The sequence below is a fragment of the Pteropus vampyrus genome, unplaced genomic scaffold, assembly GCF_000151845.1.
Source record: "Pteropus vampyrus isolate Shadow unplaced genomic scaffold, Pvam_2.0 Scaffold15, whole genome shotgun sequence".
Classification (NCBI taxonomy): Eukaryota; Metazoa; Chordata; class Mammalia; order Chiroptera; family Pteropodidae; genus Pteropus; species Pteropus vampyrus.
Window position 1 is genome coordinate 2,332,375 of NW_011888796.1, and position 23,071 is coordinate 2,355,445.

The 23,071-nt window shown below is 35.1% G+C and overlaps 2 protein-coding genes across 7 annotated transcripts in view; both read right to left on the reverse strand.

The window, feature by feature from the left end:
- Positions 1-17,208, reverse strand: part of MPP5 (membrane palmitoylated protein 5) — a 74,567-nt gene extending 57,359 nt beyond the window's left edge. Inside the window, exon 1 of one of the 6 annotated variants that reach the window (XM_011384112.2) lies at positions 16,777-17,208. The gene's annotated coding sequence lies outside the window, so the exon portion shown is untranslated. Of the gene's footprint in view, positions 1-13,836; positions 13,964-16,776 lie in introns of those variants that run through there. The other 5 variants (XM_011384148.2, XM_011384166.2, XM_011384139.2 and 2 more) reach the window with 5 other exon arrangements.
- FAM71D (family with sequence similarity 71 member D) overlaps positions 16,922-23,071 on the reverse strand; it is a 25,388-nt gene continuing 19,238 nt past the window's right edge. Inside the window, exon 6 of the mRNA XM_011386177.1 lies at positions 16,922-17,295. Within this exon, the coding sequence (XP_011384479.1) occupies positions 16,922-17,295 (374 nt within the window). The remainder of the gene's footprint in view (positions 17,296-23,071) is intronic.

The window sequence follows — 23,071 nt, forward strand, 5'->3', positions numbered from 1 at the left end:
TCTTGACTTCTAGGTTAAGGTTCAAATAGAAATGCAGTTTCTTTTTTCTTTCTTTGTTTTAACTACAATTTTTGGATTAATTTTAAACATTATGAATAGTTTATGATGCCAAGGAAATGAGAAGTTTAGAATCCAAAAAGAATTTGACAGATAAGAACCACAACCAATTCAGAGGGGAAAAGGTCATGTTATACTGGAGACCAAGACAGAAGAGGATCCTGTCCTAATGGAGCTTACATTCTGGCAGAGTAACAGATAATTAAAAAAACAAACACACAATAAGATGATTTCGGATAGAGGAATATATAGAAAGAAAAAGGAAAATATAACAGACAGTGATGTTTGGAAGTGGCAACATTAGATATGATGGTTAGGGAAGCCCTATGTTAGGAGGTGATATTTGAACTGATATTTGAGACTTGAATGACCAAAAAAAAAAAAAAAGATCTGAGGGAAGATCCAGAAATAAAGGGTTCTAGACCGAAGAAACAAAAAGTACATTTCTATATGGGTATCACCAGGAATCTCAATTTCAATATACAGATACTTCTTGGCTTATGATGGGGTTACATACTGATAAACCCACCATAGGTTGAAAATGAATTTACTACTACACTGTAGAGAATCAGGTGTTTATACTCATGACCACATGGCTGGCCGTGATCTGCGGCACACTGCCACTGACGACCAACACAAGGGAGTATAATTCTGAAATATATTGTTAGCCTGGGGAAAAAATCAAATTCAAAGTACAGTTTCTACTATGTGTGTATCACTTTTGCAGCATTGTAAAGCAGAAAAATCATAAGTTGAACAATCATAAGTAGGGGACCATCTGTATCCCAAACTGACCTCATCTTCTTCCCTACTATTGTTAATTATACCACCATCTCCAAGACCTTTATCTTCCTATTAGTCCATCAGTTGCCAAGCTTTTAGAATCCACTGAATGGTAGCAGAATACAACACCCCAAATTATGCCACTAAAAGAAACTTACGAAAATGGAAAGACAAAGCTAAAAAAAATGTGTGAGAGGAATATTTTTGCAAAATACATGCCTGCTGTAACTACTTATGACTAAAGTCAAACAATCTAATTTTTAAAAATAATGCAAGACATTTGACCACTTTACCAAACAAGATACACAAATGGCGAAAATAATCATTTGAAAAGATACTCAACATTATTAATCATTCAGGAAATGCAAATTAAAACCACAGAGAGATAGCGGCATAAATAGAAATCCGTGGAATAGAATTGAAAGTCCAGAAATAAACCCTTGCATTTATAGGCAACTGAATTATTAAAAGAATGCCAAGACAATTACATGAGGGGGAAAAAAAACAGTGTCTTCAACAAATGGTGGTAGGACAACTAGATATCCAAATGTGAAAGAATGAAGCTAGACTCTTACCTCATATCACATACAAAAATGAACTCCATATGGATCAAAGACACAAATGTAAGAACTAAAACTATAAAACTCTTAGAAGAAAACATAGGTGTAAATCTTCATGACCTTGGATTAGGCAATGGTTTCTTAAGATAGGACATCAAAAGCACAAGCAACAACAAAAATAGATAAATTAGACATCAAAATTAAAAACTTTGTGCTTTAAAGGACACCATCAAGAAAATGAAAAGATAACCCACAGAAAACTTTTGCAAATCATATTTGATAAGGGACTTATATCTTGAACATATAACAAACTCTTACACTTCTATAATAAAAAGATGAATAGTCTGATTTAAAAATGGGAAGAGGACCTGAACACAGTTCTCCAAAAAAGATAAAAAATAGCCTTTAAAAAGCACACAAAAAGATATTCAACATTATTAGCCATCAGAGAAAAGAAAATCAAAACCAAAATGACACCTGTCAGAATGGTTTTATCAAAAGGACAAGAAATAAGTGCTGGTGAGCATGTGAAGAAAAAGGAACCCTCATGCATTGTTGGTGAGAATGCAAATTGGTACAGCCATTATGGAAAATAGTATGGAAGGTCTTCAAAAAATTAAAAATAGAACTATATCATCATCCAGCGATTCTACTTTTGGGTATTTATCCAAAGAAAACAAAAACACTAATTCAAAAAGATATGCACTCCTATGTTAACTGCATTATTTTCAAGAGTCGAGATGTACAAAACAACCTAAATATGTCTATCAATGGATGAGTGGATAAAGAAATGTGATACCACACACACAATGGAATACTGTTCTACCATTAAAAAAAAATCTTGCCATTTACAGTAACGTGGATGGACCTTGAGGGGATTATGCTAAGTGAAATAAGTCAGACATAGAAAGATAAATGCTATGCAATTTCACTTATATGTGGAATCTTAACCAAAAAAAAAAAAAAAACAACAGCAAACAAACAGAACAAAACAAAACTCATAGATACAGAGAACAGATTCACAGTTGCCAGAGGATAGGAGGGTTGTGGAGAGGGCAAATGAGTGCAGGAGATAAAGAGGTACAAACTTTCAAATATAAAATGGATAAGTTATGGGGATATTATATGCAGCATGGTTACTATAATCAACAATAATATATCATAAATTTGAAAGTTCCTAAGAAAGTCAATCTTAAAAGTCTTCAACATATGCAAATTTTATAACTGTATGGGGACAGATGGTAACCAGACTTATTGTGGTGATCATTTTGAAATGTATACGAATGTCAAATCATTAAGTTGTATTCCTGAAACTAATGTAATGTTGTATGTCAATTATACCTCAAAAACAAACAGTGAGATATCACTTAACATCTACTAGGATGGCAAGATACAAATTGACACATTAAGTGCTGATGAGGATGTAGAGAAACTGGAACCCTCAAACACTGCTGTTGGGAATGTCAAATGCTACAGCCACAGTGGAAAACAGTCTGGCAATTTCTCAAAAGGCTAACCATAGAGTTATCATATGTTCCAGCAATTCTACGCCTCAATATATACCCAAGAGAAATAAAAGCATATGTAATACAAAAACTTGCACAAAAATGTTCATAGCAGCACTATTCGTAATAGCCCAAAATTGGGAAGAAATCCAAATGTCCATCAACTGATATGAATGAATAAATAAAATGCGGTATATCCATAATGAAATATTACTGGGCAATAAAAAGAAATAAAGTACTGATACATACAACATTGATGAACCTTGAAAATGGAATTGAAAGAAGCCAGTCACAAAGGACCACAGACTGTATAGATGCCATCTATGAAATGTCCAGAATAGGTAGCTCTACAGACAGAAAGGAGATTAGTGGTTGTCCAGTGCTGCGGCTGTGTGTGGGGGGGGAATTATGGCTAAGAGGTGTAGGTTTTGGGAGGTGATGAAAATGTTTTAAAATTAATTGTGATGGCTGCACGACTCTGAATATACTAAAAGCCACTGAATTGTACATGTGAAATGGATGAATTATATGGTATCTGGATTGCACCTCAATAAAGCTATTAAAAAACAATGAAATACTATTAAAAACACATGGCTAAAATTAAAAAGACAGACAATACTAAGCACTGGAGAGGATATAGAGAAAGTGAAACCCTCAAACAATACCAGTGAAAATATAAAACGAGTCAGTTTGCAGTTTCTTAAAAAGTTAAACATATACATGATATAACCTAGTTATTCCATGCAAGAAAAATAAAAACATATTATTTGTAAAAATCAGGAAGACTTGAATGGAAATATTCATAGAAGCATTATTAACCTAAAATTGGACACAATCTAAATATCCTTCAGCTGAATAGATAATCATAGAATACTATTCAATAACAAAAAAGAATGAACTACTCATACAGGCAACAACATGGATAGCCTCAAAAACATGTCAGATGCAAGAGTATATATGAAAATTCTAGGAAAAGCAAAACTAGCAAAGTGGGGTGGGGGCAGAAACTGACTACAAAAGGACATGAGAGAATTTTTTTAGGTGATGGAAGTATAATAAAATTAGATTTCAGTGATATCTGCATGATGATATAAATTTAGTAAAACTCAAAATGTACCCAGAAAACATGAATTTTATGTAATGTAAATTATATCTCAATAGTTATTTTAAAACTCATCAAATGGAACACTTAAAATTAGTGAATTTTAATGTAAGTTATACCTGAACTGATTTTAAATTATACACTTAAAATTTCATCTTACTACATGTAAATTATATCTCAACAAAACCAATTTAAAAAAATTACATATTCCAAAAACAAGTCACATATCGACAACACACATTTAACTCAATGCATAAATTTCAGTTTTCAACAATGAATGGCACATGCATCATCTTCAGAGAGAAGGAATTTAGTTATATCTAAAACTAAATAAGCACAAGTCAAAACCCAAATATATTGGGGCTAATCATGCAAAATATTAGGTCAGAAATGATTACTGATGACAATTTAAACAAAAATATACAGACTCACCAAAGATTTAAATTATAGAGAACTAAGAAAACTATATTTAAACAATATTTTTAAATAAAAAAAATCATACCTATTTGAAGTAAACTAAACTTGTTTAACTCAATAGGGCAATGTAAAAAATATTTTTAAAGCTATTAAACAGATTTAAACAACTGACAAACCAAGTTCTTCAAATTAAGAGCATGCAAAATGTCCTGGGTTTACTTTAATGAAACATCTTGATGAGTTCTATAAGGGTATTTCTAAAATTCTACCTGGTTCATGGTTTAGGTTTCAGATAGAAGTACTTTATTTATCATCCTGATAACTGCATTCCAAAGAAGTCATTGCTATCCTCATAACTTTAAAACTAACTGTATTTAGAATATACTATGCCAGATAAATTTGTCAAGAATAGAAGCAAAATTCCCTTAATTGAAAAAAACTTCGAAGTAAAAAATCAAATATGTAAAGATTTCAAAGAGAAGTAAAGATAACATACATGATAACTTAAGCTACATAAATCATGTGCCTCCACAGACATAAAAAGGATGGTATGATTCCTGACATTCAATTCAACTGGATAGGAATATGGCAAAGCCATTAGCTTAGAAGACACATCTTTCTTGGATATAAACTTTCAGAGACTGAGCAGCTTTGAACATTCCTGGCAAAAATTGTATGTATATAAAATACATCTGCAACAGGAAGATTTAATTTACAAGTTCCTACTCTTGACCTTACATTTCTGGGGCATACAATTAATTGTCTTGAGATTCCCCCCACCCCCTGCAAAAAAAAAAAAAAAAAAAGAGAGAGAAAAATAGCTGGAAAAATACTGCTGTGTTTATAATCTGTTAAACAGCTATATCTTAAAATGTTCATTTATCAAAATTTATCAAAGATTTATTTACAAATATCACCTTAACTCTTCTTAAACATTTCTGGATTCTAGAGGTTCTCAACCAAGGGTTGTTTTGCCTTCCACCCACCCCCATAAGGAGAGTTTTGGCAATGTCTGGACATATTCTTTATTGTCAGGACTGGGTTGAGGGGTGCTACTGGCACCTACTTAGCAGAGGCCAGAGATGCTGCTAAACATGCACAGGACAGCCTCCCATGAGGAATGATCTAGTCCAAAATTTCAATAATGCCAAAGCTGAGAAACCCTGAGTTAAACAAATAATGGAATATTAATTCAAAATTGAGGCAGTCACTCATTCAGTAATATTAAAAAAGTTTTTCACACATTCTAGACAAAACTTTAAATAGCCAAGCTTCCTTGCTAACCACCTAACGGTATTTTTGCTTATTGTGTTTCAACTCTTTTTTAAGTACTGTCGGTTTCCAAATAATTAATACTAAGGCTGAAAGATCCTTAAATATCATCTGATCCAGTATTTTTCAAAATGTTCAATAAGAAAGAAACTTCGAGGGTTATATTGTTCATTTGGATAGGAAGATATGAGCAGAAACTCACTTTTACCTTTTTTTTTTTAAGGTTCAAGGAAAAAAAAGTTCTACTAACTTAAATGTTTAAATAACAAAACTTGGATCTGGTGAGTTCCTCTTATTTTACAAATGACAAAAGAAGGTCCAGAAAATTTAAGTTACTTGCCACAGTTATACAAATACTTAGTGGCAGAAATCAATAAATCCAGAAATTCAACAAAGTAATGATCACCAACAGAATGGCAACAGAGTTAATGGAATAAAAGCTACTGCCAAATAAATTGCCTTACACTGTATACTGGAACCTGAGTGGGAAAGCAAACCCAATTTTAGTAATATACTCCATCATATGATACATTCCCCACCATCAAATGCTTACAATCAAATGAGACAAAACATGGATATAAAATAATTAGTTACATTAAGAGTGACCGAAACAAGGGAAAACTAAAAAAAGTATAGACAAAATATAACGGTCATATTATTTACTGACTCTGTGTGCTGAACACTACGCTGCTGTACTTAGTTAATAATCAATCCTACAAGTTAAATACTATTGTTATCCTCAATGACAGATGAAGACAGATTTAAATAAGAAAAGTATTTTGCCCCCAAAACACATCAAAATAAACATTCAACAGTTATAACAGGTATTCCTATGTATATGGTTTCACATCATATAATCCTTACAACATCCTTATATGGCATTTTACAGAGGACACAAATAGAATAATTAAGTGGTTTTGGTAGACAGTGATGGTGATAGTGGTTAATAGTAGTAGAAGTAAAAGCAACAGCACTACTTGCAAGGCAGAGTGCCAAGAATTTCACATATATCATCTCATTCAATCCTTTCAACTCCTCAAAGTTATCCTCAGTTTACAGATGTGGTAAACAAGTACGGAGAGGTTAAGTTGCTTCCCAAGGTCATAAATCTAAACAGCAGAGCCAAGACTCATACCAAGTCTGTATGACTTCAGAATAGAAGCTCTGCACTTTACTTTTGCCATTATTTTTAGTTTTATCCAATACTGAAAGAAAAACTCCTATTGATTATGACAATTAACTGTCAGTTTAGTGTTTTGAAGGGTACATTCCTAAGATTTTTGTTCACTTATCCAAAGATAATCTCTCTTTTAAACAATGAAATTCTATGAAAAACACATTTGCAAATCCAAATACCTAATAGCTTCTTCTTGCCTTCTTTTGCCTAAAATTTAGCTATGGCCATAAGTATTCCAAAGGACCAATGGGACTGCATAATGAATCATTATTCATCTCTACAAATCTGGTTATTACTTTGTTATAGCTACATTTTGCAATATAAAGAAGAGTCGGGAGAACACGAGATCATTTTTTGAAACCAGATAATTAAGCTCCCTATATATTATATGTAATAATCTCTGAAGCAAAAAGTTTTTTTTTTTTTTTCCTTAATTGAGAAAATTTTCCATTTGCTTATATCAAACACAAAGTTGAACGTCTCTGGAGATATTCAAGACCACGTACTCATAGTAGGAATTGGTTAAAAGCCAAACAGTATCAAAGATATCAAATGGTTGGTTACTTGAACTGCCCCATTATCGCCTTCGGCAACTTAATAATAAAAGATTAAATGCATCCAACAGGTTAGTACATTTTTTGAAAAAGGCACGAGGACAAAAGGTAATTTTTAATATTTCAAACTAACTAGCACTGGATTTTTAAACATGTGGGATAAAATTACTTGAGATATGGCTTTTCAGTATATTGCTACCAATCAAGAATATATATCGCCTAGTTGGAGAACAAGAATAGTCTTCATAAGGAACAGAGCCAATGTAAGAGATAGAAGATAAAGCCACAGTTGACTGAATGCTAAGCTAAATTGTTTGAATTTTCTCCTGCAATGAGGTTTCAGTTAAAAAAAAAAAAGCTTTTTAGAAAGTTAAATCTACTCTACATTGTAACCAGAGTTGAAGGGGGGAAATGTAAGTAGAGTAGCCAAGAGAGACAATGTTTTAATATTTTATGCATGAGAAGATAAAGGAAGTAGCAGAAGGAATGAAAAGGGATAATTTCAAACAACGGATATTACAAAGGATGATTTGACAAGATTTAGAGACCAGGAGCCAAATATAATTCTAAAATATTGAGCATAACAAGTGAACCTGGGAGAAATTATAAGACCCTAAAATAGGAAAATTCAGAGATTAAAGTTTTTCTCCCTGGGAGGGAGAGAAGGGGGAACAGGGAGAACTGGGAAGATAATAAATTCCATTTTAGAAGTATTGCATTTAAATTGAGAATGTTGGTGGGTTGTTAACTGCTGGACAGAAAAACCAAAGAGGACAGGCTAGAAATGAAAATCTGTAAGTAACTTACATACTCATATCTTACATTAGTAAATCTTTTCAGTTTCTACAGTAAATTCAAGCACATTATCTCATTTAATCTCCACAGTTGCCCTTTTTTCTAGGAGATCTCAAGGCACTGCAAGTCAAGTCACAGAGCTAGAAGTTAATATAATAGGCATTAAAATACAGATCAGTAAACCCTTGAGGGTCCACAGTGCTGTGATAGTCACGATGATACTATACTGACTACGCATTTTTCAAAAATCACATTACAGTTGGCCCTTGAACAACAAAGGTTTAAACTGAGCAGCTCCACTTATATGCAGATTTTTCTCAGTGAATACCTGTATTGTTTTCGATTTGCAGTTGGGAGTCTATAGATACGGAGGGCAGACTGTATATACTGATCTATGCTTTTTATAAAAGGGCCTTGAGCAATCAAAGCATTTGGGTACCCATGGGGCTCTTGATACTAACCCCTTGAGGACACTGAAGGACAACTTAAGTTTCTGGGGAGTTGAAAGTTATACAAGGATTTTCGACTGCACGGCGGGTGGGTGCCCCAAGCCCTGCATTGTTCAAGGGTCAACTGTACTTCATTCTTTTAGCTTTAAGATATAATTAGAGAAAATGCATCTTTTCTCAACTTTCTACTTCATAAAATGAACTTTAATATAATAATTAATTTCATTGTTATATATGTTAACAGACTAAAAGGTTACTATAGCACTAGATTGCAGTCCCATGACACAACACCTATTGCTCAAAATTTTTAAATACTCAGCCAAACAGCAGATATAGTCAAGTGGAGAAATGGTAGAATGCATGTGAATATTTCTACTCATCTGAAAAGTGAAACAAGTTACCAACATTCCAGTTCCCTGGTAACATCATTTAAAAAATGTTATTCTCCACTCTGTATTGCTCCAATTTAGGTATGTGCTGCCAATCAAGCCACATATCCTACCCTGACAAACTTTTTAATAAAATATTAATTTATCCCTAAAAAGTGAATATTGTAAAAATACAAGAGACTAGCTCCTATAAGATAAATTACCTATTCCCCTGGGGTCAAATTTAAGTATTGAAAATCATAACTGTAATACCCCTAAATATGCTAATAACAATATTAACTCCCATCAATTCTCCCTCAATAATATCTCACATATTACCCCAGTTTCTCCCTTTTCATACCACCACCTTAAATCCTATACACATTCTCTTTCATGGGTTTTTCTAGTTGCCAACCTTCTAGTTGCCAATCATTTTACTCGATACCGCCAGATTAACTTTCCTGAAGCACACCTAATAAATATCATGACAATGTCCCTTTTCCAATGTTTTTGTTGCCTTTCCCCTTCTTTAAGCTACTGTACCATCCATTTACTGTACTAAGCACCTGGCATGCATTATCTCATTAACTCTCCCAACCATCTCATTCAATTTAGTAACTTAGCTTTAGCAAAGACAAGTAACCTGTCCAATGTCAAAGCTAAATGGTAAGACCTTGATTTACTTGGTACTAGAGCAGATCACATCCTCTGAGTTCTTTTGCATTCTTGCCCCCAACCTTAATTCCTCACAGCTTCTCATGACCTCTAACTTTTTTTGCTCTCCCCAAGAAAATATAGTGAGAGTAGTAGTCCTTTTCTTTAGAATAGGAAGGAAAAAAGTAGCATAAATATTTAAAAATATTTACCTTGGTATAAAATTTTTGTGTGTCTGTTTGAGTGACCAATCACGTACAGTGCTGAAAATGATATGGGAAATTGTGTACTGTTGACTCTATAAATCACTGAAATGTTATGTCTTGATTTATATTTACCAAAATTTTAAATTAAATCTTTGATCTACTAATTCCTTTTCTAGAAATTTATCCCAGAAAGTATGTTTGGAACAATTTGGGTATGTTAATTTTACTTCTTCAACTGTAAATTTAATTAAATCTAAATAAAGATCAAATATTTCCAATGAAAACTTACTGTAATTGAGATGTGTCATCAGTGTAAAATACATACTGAATTTTGATGACTCAGGATAGGAAGAAATCAATGTAAAACATTTCATTATTTTTTTGTATCTAATACATATGGACAAGGTAATGTTTTTTATAGATTGAATTAAATAAAATATACTATTAAAATGAATTTCGGTTGTTTAAAAATTTTTATGTGGCTACTAAAGCATGAAGCTCTATGTGAACTGACATGAAACAAAGGCAAATGAATAAAGCAAGCTTCGAAATGGTGTTTACATATCATTCCATTTTTACAAATGCACATAAAAGATATGTTTATAAAGTTATTAGCCAAAAATCTGGAAGAATATATACAATACTGTTTTCATTTACTATTAATGAACTGTAAGGATAACAGACCTCTCAGGTCTTATTTTCTACTTATACTTCTATTTGGCTATCTCACAAAACACACACAAAAAATGTTAGTTTTAGAATTTGGGTGGAAAACTCAAAGGCATTACAATTTTGAAAAACAGAGAAACTTTAAATTACAACTACCTTCTAAAATTCTATAAAAATTAGTAGCAGCAACAAAGCCCTTTTCGAGTTCCAGAACCTTAGTTATCAAAATACTATCCCTAAGGCCCTAACAATTTCATAAGCAATGTAACAATAAACTAAGAATTTCTTAATAAAGTACTTAAGAAATCATTAGAATCATGATTCTCCAGTAGCCAGGACTTCCTCTACCACATAAAAATGAATATACTACATCTTTAATTTTAAAATGGTAGGAAATCAGTTTACTAAAGGAATAAGGGCTTTAATTATAAGAAAAGATCCAAAAGGTACCACCAATACTTTAAAACATAGTAATGAAATTGCTGCCTTTGAGTCTTTCCTATAGTAGAAGTTCCAGAGCCTTGTCATAATTTTGATTGCATCTATTCTTTCGTTATGTTAGTAACTCGCAATGACAACTCTCAAAGAATCCTAATTACAAACTCACATAGCTACTGCTTTGTCTTCTAGATGCCTATTACTATGCCTATTCCATACAGATTTTCTCTATTCCTTTTACTCTTGAGTTTCAATCCTTTAGTCAATTACTTGTCACAAGTTTCGGGTCTTTAAAAACATATTATAAGAGATTCCAATTTTTGACCTCAGGTGATTTATAGTTTACTAGAGAAAACGATGTGCTCCAAAGGTCAGCGAATTAGTAGATGATTACCTCAACCTAGATGGCTTGCTGGTATGCAATTCAACAACTTGCCATTAAAAAAAAAAGAGAGAGAGAATAGTTTGCCTCCTCATTGAAGAAATACCAAATAGCCATTTCAGAGTTACTAGAACAGGAACATTAAGAAAAATTAATAATAAAGATTCATACCTATTGTTATTTATAAATTTATAAATTAGACTAAAGAGGTGACAGTAGAGAGTATCTTCAGGACCAGAAATAGAATTGTGTCATCAGAACAGAAGAAACTGAGAAGACTGATAAAGGATACAAATCCAGCGATAGATTATTTATTTTGGAGAAGAAGGAAGTTAAAAATCTCAAATCCAGCTCCACCTTGACAGAAATTCAGAAAGGAAGAAAAACAACTTTTTGAAGCTTCGTATATATATCCCAAACATTACACAAAAACGAGTACCTAAATGTAGGTACTTTTTAAGCGCACTTAAATCCTAGCAGAGCACTCAGTTCAGTGTACTCATAGAAGGCAGTAAATTATTTTAAATAAATGCAGTCTTAAAGGCACTTCTGAAACACACAAGCAAAATACAGAAAGCCTAGTTAGGTCAAATCAAAGGACTGTAATACATTTTAAGTGACATCATCGATCATTTTCTGTGACAATGTAAAACCCTCAAAATGTGAAATTATTTTTTAAAATGAATTCTCAGTTTTTTGATGTAAAGTTTCTGATACTATTGTGAAGCCAAGGAGTTATAACTTTCATCAAAAAAAGCACAATTCAAAAGAGTTTAGCTATAAATACAAACAGTATAATTTCTAATATTTAGAATAACTAATTAGATATACTAAAAATTGGCAAAAACCTGAATGAATCTCCATAGTTATTTCACATTTGTTGATTTGTCACAAAGCATTGTGCGGCCATAAAACAAGGCTGGGGGAGGATTAAATACTTATTAAATATCTACTATATGTCAAAATATTTTGCTCAGTGCCTTCCGCACCTTATTTTAACCTTCTGGAACATCTTCCCAGGTGGCTACATGTTATCGATGAGGAAAGTGAAAGCTTGGCTGGGAATTACAACATGAAGTAACTTCACAACTCAGCTGACCCCCTGAGGCTCTTTCCACCGCATTACTACAATTTTCATTTCTCCTGCTGACTTTTTGCCCAAAACAAAAGTAGGCAAACTAAGCCCACAGGCTAAATCAAGAATACCCTGTTTTTATAAAAAGTTTTATTAGAACAGTCACATTCATTTGCACTTTGCACTATAACAGCAGAGTTGAATACTTGCAACAGAAATGATATGGTCTGCAAAGCTTAAAATATATACTATCTGGCCCTTTATAGAAAGTTGCCAACCTCTCACTTAAAGGATCAAAAATGCCAAGAACATCAGAAGCCTTAAAACATTACTGTTTAGGGTCTTTGAGACAACTATTAACTTACAAAAGAACTTTAACATTATGAGTCAAAAGGCCAAACTGCTTGAATTTTTATAATAAGTTAATCATATAAGCCCAAATTTGTAAAAATGATAAAATTAAACAGCCCAATTACAAGATTACTGATAAATAGATCAATGGAATACAGAGTCTAGAAAAAGACCTACACAAATGTAGTCAAATGGTTTTTGACGGAGACAAAGGCAATTCAATGGAGAAAGGATAGTCTTTTTAACAAACGGTATTGTAACAATGGGACAAATAAATGAAACTCAACTCAAACCTCTCCATACAAAATTTTGCTCAACATGGAACATATATCTAAATGTAAAACATAAAATTACAAAATTTGTGGAAGAAAATGAAGGAGAAAATCTTTGCAACCTTGGGTAAGGCAGAGTTCCTAGACACAATACTGAAAATAAGAACCATAAAAGAAAAATACTGATACTTTGGACTTCATCAAAATTTAAAGGTCTGCACTTCAAAAGATACTGTTGAGAATGGAAAAGGCAGCCACAACTGGGAGAAAATCTTTGCAAATCACAAATCTGACAAAGACTTAAAGAATTCTTAAAACCTGACAATAAGACAATCCAATTTTAAACTGGGCAAAAGAGTTGAACACTTCAACGAAGATATATAAATGGCGAATAAGCACATGAAAAGATGCTCAGCATCATCAGTCATAAGAAAAATGCCAAAAACTCAGTGGCTTAAAATAACACAAATTTATTATTTTACATTTCTGTAGGTTAAAAGTCTGACTCTGACTCCCTGAGCTGATATCAAGGTGTTGGCAGAGCTGCATTCTTTTCTGGGGGCTCTAAAGGTTAATCCATTTCCTGGCTTTTTTCAACAGGCCACCACATTCCTTAGTTGATGCCCCACCCTCCTCCTCCATCCTCAAAACCAAGAACTCTGGCCTTGCTTCCATTGTTACATCTTTTTTTTTTCTGACTCTACAGTTTCTCTTCCCTTTTTAAGGACCTCAATGATACACCGGACCTACCTGAATAATCCAGGATACTCTCCATATTTTAAAGTCAGTTAATCAGCATCCTTAATTCCATCTGTAACTTTAATTCACCTTGCCATGAAACCTAATTTATTCACAGGTTCCAGGAATTACTCGGCCTACCACAGTCAATTTTAAAAATAAACATACAATTACCGCATGACCCAGCAATTCCACTTCAAGGTGCTCACCCAAGAGAAATGAAGACTTATTTTCACACAAAAACCTGTTTGCAAAGATATACAGCAGTTTTATTCATAGTAACAACAACAACAACAACAACAACTGAAAATAACTCAAATGTCTTTTGATTGGTGGATGGATAAACAACCTGTGGTACATCTGTACAAGAGAATACTACATTCAGCAATAAAACAGAAGGAACTGCTGATACATTCAACATGAACACAAATGTATTATGTTAAATGAAAGAAATCAGACTCAAAAGGCTTAAATACTGTACGATTTCTTTTATATGATATTCTACAAAAAAAACTACAGAGAAAGACAACAGATTATTAGCTGCTAGAGGTTAAGGGCGGAGAAAGGTTGACTACAAAGAGAGGCTCAATTCTGGATGCTGGAATTCTTTTGCATCTTGATTTTGGTAGGTGCACTGCTTTATGCATTTGTCAAAACAATTCTACAATGAAAAGAGTTAATTTAATTTCTTGTAAATGAAAAATAAAGTCTTTTTGACATAAAGAACACAAATATATCATTTCTCACTCTTCAGATCAGCAGAAATTTAAAAATATGTCACTGCCAATCTGACAATTTCAAGTGTGGGCAAGCATGATTCAGATACTGTTGGCAGGAATGTAAGTTGTTACAACTTTAGAGGATAATTGGCTGCAGCTAGTAAAATTGAAAATGCACATCAACCTACAGCCCAGCAATTCCACTTACAGGTGCATACACACTCTAGGGAAACCTTCACACATGTGTTTGAGGAGAAATACGTAAGATATTCATTAAACATTTGAAATATTGAAAAACTGAAAATCCTTCAGTAGAGGAAATATTAATTGTGGCCAGTAGTTATTAAAAAATAAGAAAGAAATGTGTAAGGGAAAGAATCAACCTTGCTGGCTACATATACAATTTTGAGAAGGGTAACTTATTTGCTTATTTAACAAGAGTATATAGTGAAAAGAGCACCATAGTTGGAATCTGGAGACAAGCATACTGGTGTTTAGTTCCTACTATGCCATCAACTAGCAGTCAGACTATGGACTACTTAACTCTATAAATCTCACTTTCCTTTTCCTGGAAAATGAAGAGGTTAGGCTATACAACCACTAAAATTATTTCCAGCTCAATAATTCTATGATTCAATAAGTTTATAATTAAAAATTATATTCTAAAGCACCTATGTCAAGAAACTTTTTCCCAGACACCTTGAAATCAGAAACTACCAGAGCAATAGGACATCTTAGTATACTGATACATAAAATGGACCAAATTTCCTGGTATGTCTTTGATGAGCTTTTTAATCAAGCTTAAAATTCAAAAAGAACATAATGAACTAAATCCACTGTGTTGACCTGGGTCGCCCTCAGGTAAAACGTACATTCTGATCTCTCATTTTAACTTTCTAAAACAAGTTAATACTGAGTCCATCTTTACTTGTCAAGTCTGTCTAGCCAAAAGTCATTCAGGTACATGGTAAGATGCACCTGCTTTTTTAAAAACAAAGTGATGAATTGCTTTTCGTATTTTGCCTGTTTCATCTATAAAGATCTTACATTATAATAGCTTCAGCCTGCTACAATAATTTAAAGAGCCTTTAAAAACTTGTTATGTGCCATGTCTACGGGGATCTAGTAAAAAAAAAAGTTCATAATCCAAAAAAGCTTATTTAACAATTTCATTACCACCAATACTTACACTTCAAAGACACCAATAACCAACATGTCATTTATTCCATTTGTTCCAGAATTTAATAGGTTATTAACTTCTAGTATAATCCAAAAGCATAATTAGGATACGATCGTAAAAACAAGATATTACTTTCTTTAAAAATCAGAAATATCAACGCCTTTTACCTTGTCAGTAAGTACAATATTTCAAAATTGTTTTAAAGGCTTTCCAAATCTAAATTCTTACAACTCTAAACGACTAAGAAGGCAAAACACACTATACACTACTTCTAAAAAATCCTAGCTATCAGATTTTAAGTTTAGCGCCAACTGCCAACAAAAACCTTTCGACCGAAACCTAAATTCTGTACACATTACTGTATGTCAATCAACTAAACATAAGGTGAGTTATTATTAGGAAGTTACATAATTTGCACCAAAGACTGTTTAAAGCGCCTTTCATTAAATGCAGCTTACAACAATTTACTGGCTTCAAAGTTCACCTTGCAAACTTAGAGTAAATTATTAGAAACTATTTACGAGATTAGGCTTTTCTTTAAAGTAGTCACAAGGAAGTAAGAACTGTTTGTTTATTTGTTTAAAGAGTGCAAAGAGCAGCTGAATACCAGGAGCTGAGTCAGGCAGAGGAACGCTGACTACATTCCGTCTTCTCAAGGAAAGTGTTCGCCCAGCCGATTTCCCCGACCTGGCCTGGGGGGAGTCCTGGGAGCCCCGAACGTGGGGACCAGGATGCAGAGGACAGGCGACTCCCTGCCGCGCCCCCTACAACTCGGGCCAGGCGGACCCGCCAAGGTGGGTTCCTCTTCAAGAGAGGCAGCGGGCACAGCCAGGCAGCGTTCCTCCAAGAGACAAAGGTTGGGCTCACGCCCTCCGCGGCTGGCTGCGCCTCCCGCTGCCTGGAGCAGCCCGCCGAGCTGCCCCAGGTCCTGCCTGGGCCCAGCGTGCGGCGTGTGGGGGAGGGGGGCGCGCCCGGCAGACCCTCCCCCGCCGCGCTCCGGGAGACCTGTTGATTACGACCTCCGCACGGAGCCACAGCGGGTCCGCCTCTTACCTCTGCGCCACAGCAGCCGCCGATCGTCCCACCCCCGCCGCTCCTAAACACTGCAGAAACGACAGTTCCCCAACGGCACTTAAAATACCGGATAAAGAATCCCGAAACTCCCGATTCCCCACCTCACAATCCTTAGTCTCCGCCCCTACCCCACGGCCAGTCGCCGCCGTCGCCGCCGCCAGCGACTCCACCTCGAGACCGCGCGAGACCGGCCCCCGCGGCCGCCGCGAGTCCGCGCACGCGCCCCCGGGACTCTGGCACAGCGAATGCGCCTATCCCAGTCGCTCTTGGGTGTGCCCCGCCCGCTGCTAGGCAGGGAGGCTGGCGCGGCTCGCCCAATCCCGAGCCCGCGCGGAGAGAGCGCCTGTTCATTGGTCGGCTCTGCAGCCCCAGGGGCCGGTCGCGCGCACTTGCGCGCCTCGAAGTATAAAAGGCGTACTGCGTTGGGCTCTTCGGCGCTCGCAAGTCGCATTAGGGTTGGATTTGCGGCCGGTGTTGTGTAGGGAACGCGAGGTTTTTCTGAGAGGTATTCGAGAGTAGGCTAACGTTTACAGCCCCTAACTCTTCTCTCCTTGGGTAACCATCTGTTCCTGAAGATAATCTGATTCCCCGTGAAGCGACTCCTAATGTCCTGTGAAGCGCAGTCTTAACATTTGTTTTAAAAAGAACCATGCTGAATGTGTACTGTTCCACGGAATTCTCTGCTACCGCAGAAGACACCAGAAAGCTAGCCAGCTAGCACCGAGTTCTGACCACCAGAAAGGAAGGATGCCAAGTGCCACAGCTGTTTCACAAAACTCGAGCGAATGGATTTAGTTACCTGGGCCAACCTACAACCAGTGCATGGAAATCCAGATAAAACAGTCTCCACAATTCCCTAGAAACTGGTAGCCTTATCCAAAAGGAGGGGAAGAGGTTAGTGAGTGTGACTTGTTTCCTTTTCTAAGTTCTTAAATGCGTAAAATAATAACTCAAGAAGCTTCCTCTAGCTCCTCAATGCATTTTTCTTCCTCTAACTCAGAATTTCTCAACCTCAGGGCTATTGAAATTTGGGCCCTCATTTTTTGTTGTGGGAGCTGTCCTACACATTGTAAGATGTTTAGTAGCATCCCTGGTTTCTACCCTCTAGGTGCCAGTAGCGTCACTACCCCATTAAAAAATGTCCCTAGACATTGCTAAAAGTCCCCTGGCGGGAGCAGGGTGGGGGACGGGGTTACCTCCAGTTAAGAACCACTAATCTAAAACAGAGGATATCACTGAAGACTTTGCAGACATAAAAACGAAAAAAAAAAAAAAAAAAAAAAAAAAAAAAAAAACCACTAATCGTTGTTCAAAGAAATGGCCTCTTCAGAGAGTCTTCCATTACCCATACATTCCAATTGTCTAGACTCAAGCTATCTTGCCTAACACCCCTACCCAAACGAACCTTCCAGCTACCTATCCCTGCTTCACCAGCTACTTGGACTCCTCTGTCACAGGACCGCACCCTAATAAAAAGATGATCATTATCTGTGAGATAACAGTAACTAATCTCAAATTATGTGTAAACTTCTTTGTAAAGTAGTATAGACTTTTTTTTTTCTTTTTTTTTTTATTTTCTAAAGGTATTTTCAGTTTAAAAGAGGTTAGACCTATGCCAAATAAAAAGTTTTTTTCACTGGTAAAGAGAGCCATTCCCAGAATTCCCAAATCACTGAAATTATTGGCCTCGTGTGCCAAAAATGAAGGGTAGCTGTAAGAGTGGAAAATATCGAAACTGGAGGTAAGGTGATTGTATTTGAGTTTTAGCTTTTATGCTAACTAGTTTTGTGATTTGGATGCGTGACAAGTTTCCTAGGCCTAAGTTTCTCATCTGTACCATAACAGATGAGAAAACTTTTTTTTTCTAGTTTTAAGATTCTGATAGCCTCTGCATATGGAATCTAACATGGACAGCAGAGGAAGTTAAGAAAATATGATATCTATCCCAAAATAAAATGAAATGGGTGATCTGTGGTTTAGACCCCCTATCAGAAGAGTTGTGAGAAAAGCCTTCTCACAAGGCAGTCCACCCACTGAGTCACCCTGATAAATTTGTAACTAACTGTTTTGGGTTAGTCATGAAAGCCACACTGTAAAATCAAGTGTTCGATGGAGAGTAATCATAGTAAATATCCTTTCTCCTTCCTCTTCTGGGCATCTGCTTAACCCATCATCTGTCAATAGCCTCCATTAGAAGTTTATGTAATAAAATGTTGTGCTATTTTATTTCATTAAAGATTTTGGGGAAATATATTAATATTGCATTTCAGTCATTTGTAGCAGGTCTGAAATCTCAGTGTTCAAGATTCTACCATTCACCATTAATTGTGAAATCCTTAACTTAAGACTATTATATCCCTTTGGTTTTATCATCTCTGTATACAAGTGAAAGCCAAAGTTTTCATAATTGAATTAGTAGCCTAATCGCTTATAATAGTGTGAACCAGATGATCAGAAATAATGTAAATTGAAAGAAGAATATTCACTGATTCAGATATAAAGAAGTTATGAAACAAGTTCATAGGTACATCAATTAAATGTTTTTAAAATTTAAATACCAAAAAAAAGCAAACCAACGAACAATGAATTTTTCTAATTTAATTGGATTTAGTTATTTCGATGATTTGTAGTACTTTTTAACCTTTCACAAATCTAGCTAAAATTATTATGTCCCTAAGCTAAGAACATTATGTAGTTGTTGCCATGTGAAGTGAGAGATCCCACTATCTGCAGTTTGCATCAGTGTCATTCAGTACAGCTCAGTATATTCAACTGACTTTAATAAATATTCACTCATTAATTCAAAAATAATATACCAAGTACTTCCTATGTGCTAAGGACCATGTTGTAGGGAACTGAAACATATGGCAGTCCATGTCCTGGAGGAATTAAGTAAGGTGGAGGAAAGGGACAAGATAAAATAAGTCCATATAGGTAAAACGTAGTATAGTAATGAATATAAGGTGCTCTTTGGACTCAAAGAAAGGTAAAGCAATATGCTATGAGAAGCTTTACTATCTAACGAGGAGGGAAAAAGAGTGAGAGAATAAACTACTAGGAAAATACCCACAATAAAAGGAAAACCAAGATCTTATAAATGGCTTTAAAAGATAAACATAAAACTTTTTATCAATTTGAATGACTGAGGGAAGTACACAGAGAAAAGCATGAGCTTATTATGGGGATAGCAAGTAATCAACAATAACTTCAGAGTAGCATATTTAATGTTTAGAATATTATTCATCACACTTTCATTTATACCCTTCTTAGGTGACCCTGTGCTAGGCTGGGGATATTACGGTGGCCAGGGCATGGAAGCAATTGGTGTCCTATGATAGATAATTGGATAAAGAAGCTGTGGTACATATATACAATATTACTCAGCCATAAGAAGAGATGAAATACTGCCATTTGCAACAATGTGGATGGACCTTGAGATAATCATGCTAAGCGAAATAAGCCAGACAGAAGAAGGTGAAAACCCCATGATATCACTTATATGTGGGATATAAACCTAAAAACAACAAACAAACAGGAAAAATAAGCAGAGACCCATGGACATGGACTGTAGACTAGTGGTTACCAGAGGGGGAAGGTAGATGTAGTAAAAGGGGTCAAATATGTGGTGACAGAAAGAAATTCAACTATGGGTGGTGAACACACAATGCAATGTATATATATACCTTACCGTGGAATTGTACACCTGAAACTTACTGGATTTCGTTAACCAATGTCACCATAAAAACAAACAAACGAACAAACAACAACAACAACAAAAAACAAAAAAGAACGTGGTCCAGGAGAATATCTATTTTGAAGATGGGAGGAGGCAAATTTGGAGCTCGGAAATTTTCCTAATGAAGGAAAGACCAAGACTGAATGCCAAGAGAAAGGAAATCAAGTTTGTTCTCCTAAAAGGGGCTATAAAATTACTCATCTTTTCCTCACTAAGTTCCTAACCAAATTTCTATTTTGTTTGTGTAACATATCTCAGCTGCTGCCTTAATTCATATTTATATGCGAATACCCGTGACTCAGTCTGGGGTGTTATCTGTGCTGAACTCTAAAGAGATGAACTCTAATGTCTCTTCTATCCTGTCCTGGACTCACTCTAATTAGGATTTAACTCCACTACTGCTTCAAAGTCACCTGTTAGAGCACTTTGTTAAATGCAAAGGTTTGTGTTCAGTCCTCCTCTTCCGTGACCTGCCAGCAAGCATTTGTTACCACTGAGCATTTTTTCCATCGTGTCCCCTGGGTGGCTGAAATACCACTCTAGCTTCTTTTCCTACCCACTGGAATCTCCTTCTCAGTCACATTTGCTGGTTCTTCTTTATCTCCCTGATGCTGAAAGTTGGAGAGTCCCAGAGCTCTAACATTCGATATTTAAGTTCTGTGCCTGGGTTTGAATCCCAGCTCTACCACTTGCTAGCTGGTTAATCAGAAGAAAGTCACTTAATTTCTCCAAGATTCAATTTCATCATCTATAAATTGAGGATAATAGAAGTAGCTACTTCTTACAGTGGTTGTGAAGGCTAAATGAATCTATATATGTAAAGTGCTAACATGCCAGGCACTACATGTGTTATTTCTCCTTATTCTTAACATCATGTTCTTTATCACTCACTCCCTATGTGATTGCATCTAGTTTCAGTGGCTTTAAATTTCATCTATACACTGTCAACTCTAAATTTATCTCTAGCCCGAACTTCTGCTGTAACTCCAGAATCCTGTAATCAACTTTTAGCTCAACACCTCCATTCGAATTTCTAATGAGCATTAAAAACTTAACATATCAGAACTTTTCTTTAGTTTTCTTCATTTTGGTATATGGTAGTATCACTATTCCAATTGCTCAGGCTTTCTTTCACACTGCACATCCCATTCATTAGGAAATCCTTTTATTTCTACCTTTAAAACATATCCAGAATCTAACCACTTCTCACCAACCCCATTGCTACCACCCTACTACAAGACATTGTCATCTTTTGCCCATATTACTGCAATAGGCTCTTTCCCACTGTATTTTCCCTTCTCAATACTGCAGCCACAGCGATCCTATGTGTGTGTGTGTGCATGTATATATATATATTTTTTTCTAGCTATACGATATATATATATATATTTTCCTAGCTATATGATTTTTGAACAAGTAATTTAACCTCACTAAGCTTTCACCAGCTATCTGTTAAACAGGAAAGTAAGAATACCCCTCAGATTATTGTGAAGATTGCAAATGCAAGCAAAGCTCATTGTAGAATGACCGGCAGCTTTTTGAGAATGAGTAAGTGGTGGCTTTTAAAATTCAAACTATTCTTTTGATGGGGACTGTCTATAGTTTCCTTCTTATTATTTAAAAGTATGGGGATTTTTTAAAAACTTGGTTGAAAATGGCATTCATTGATTCCACAGATACTATCTCAGTCCAGGTGATCAGCTAGAACACAAACATGGAAAGAACATGGTCCCCCCGCCCCTTCAAGGACCCCATAGTGCCCAGTGTTAGAAATAACAGTGTCGGGCTAATGTCCAGATGAGAAAAGTAAAACCAAAGACAATAACAAATTTATTCAACAACCACAAAGAAAAGAAGCCCCACAGATAACAATTGAGTTTATGAATCGAAAACCTTATAGTTTTGTGTAGTTCTCTACCTTCCTTTAAAATCAATATCTACAGCATTTATTTATTTATTTATCTATCTATCTATCTATCTATTTATTTATTCATTTATTTAATTGAAGAAATAATTTAAAATTTTCCCCGTCTACCTCTCCCCTCCCCCTCCCTCTCCACAGTTATTAAGATTCAAGAAATTAAATTGACATAGATTTAAATGCTTAATGATCAGTAGTAGCCTTTATTTCTGCCATATGGAAGACACTGCTTTGTTTTCCCCATGTGTTAGTCGTTATTTCTTGAGCTGTGCTTGTTTTTTAGTTTAGTAGTTTGTGTTTATCTGAAAAAAAAACAAAAGATGGAGAAGTCAGTTCAGTTAATTCAGAATAAGTTATTTCTGGTAAAAAACTTTAAAATACTAAATATGAGTAAAATAAGTGGTAGAAATAAGTAAAATTACATTTATAATACTGCTTTTCTTCTTAATAAAACAGTAAAGATCCTTTGAACAGATAAGTTCTCATTTTTTAAATCTAGAGTTTGAAGCAATGTTAAAGGAACCTCTTAAGTTCTTAAAATTTTCATTTTAAGCTATATCTAAGAATCTAATAAATCAAGATGTCAAGATTAAGATTATGGGCTTTTATTCTTTAGT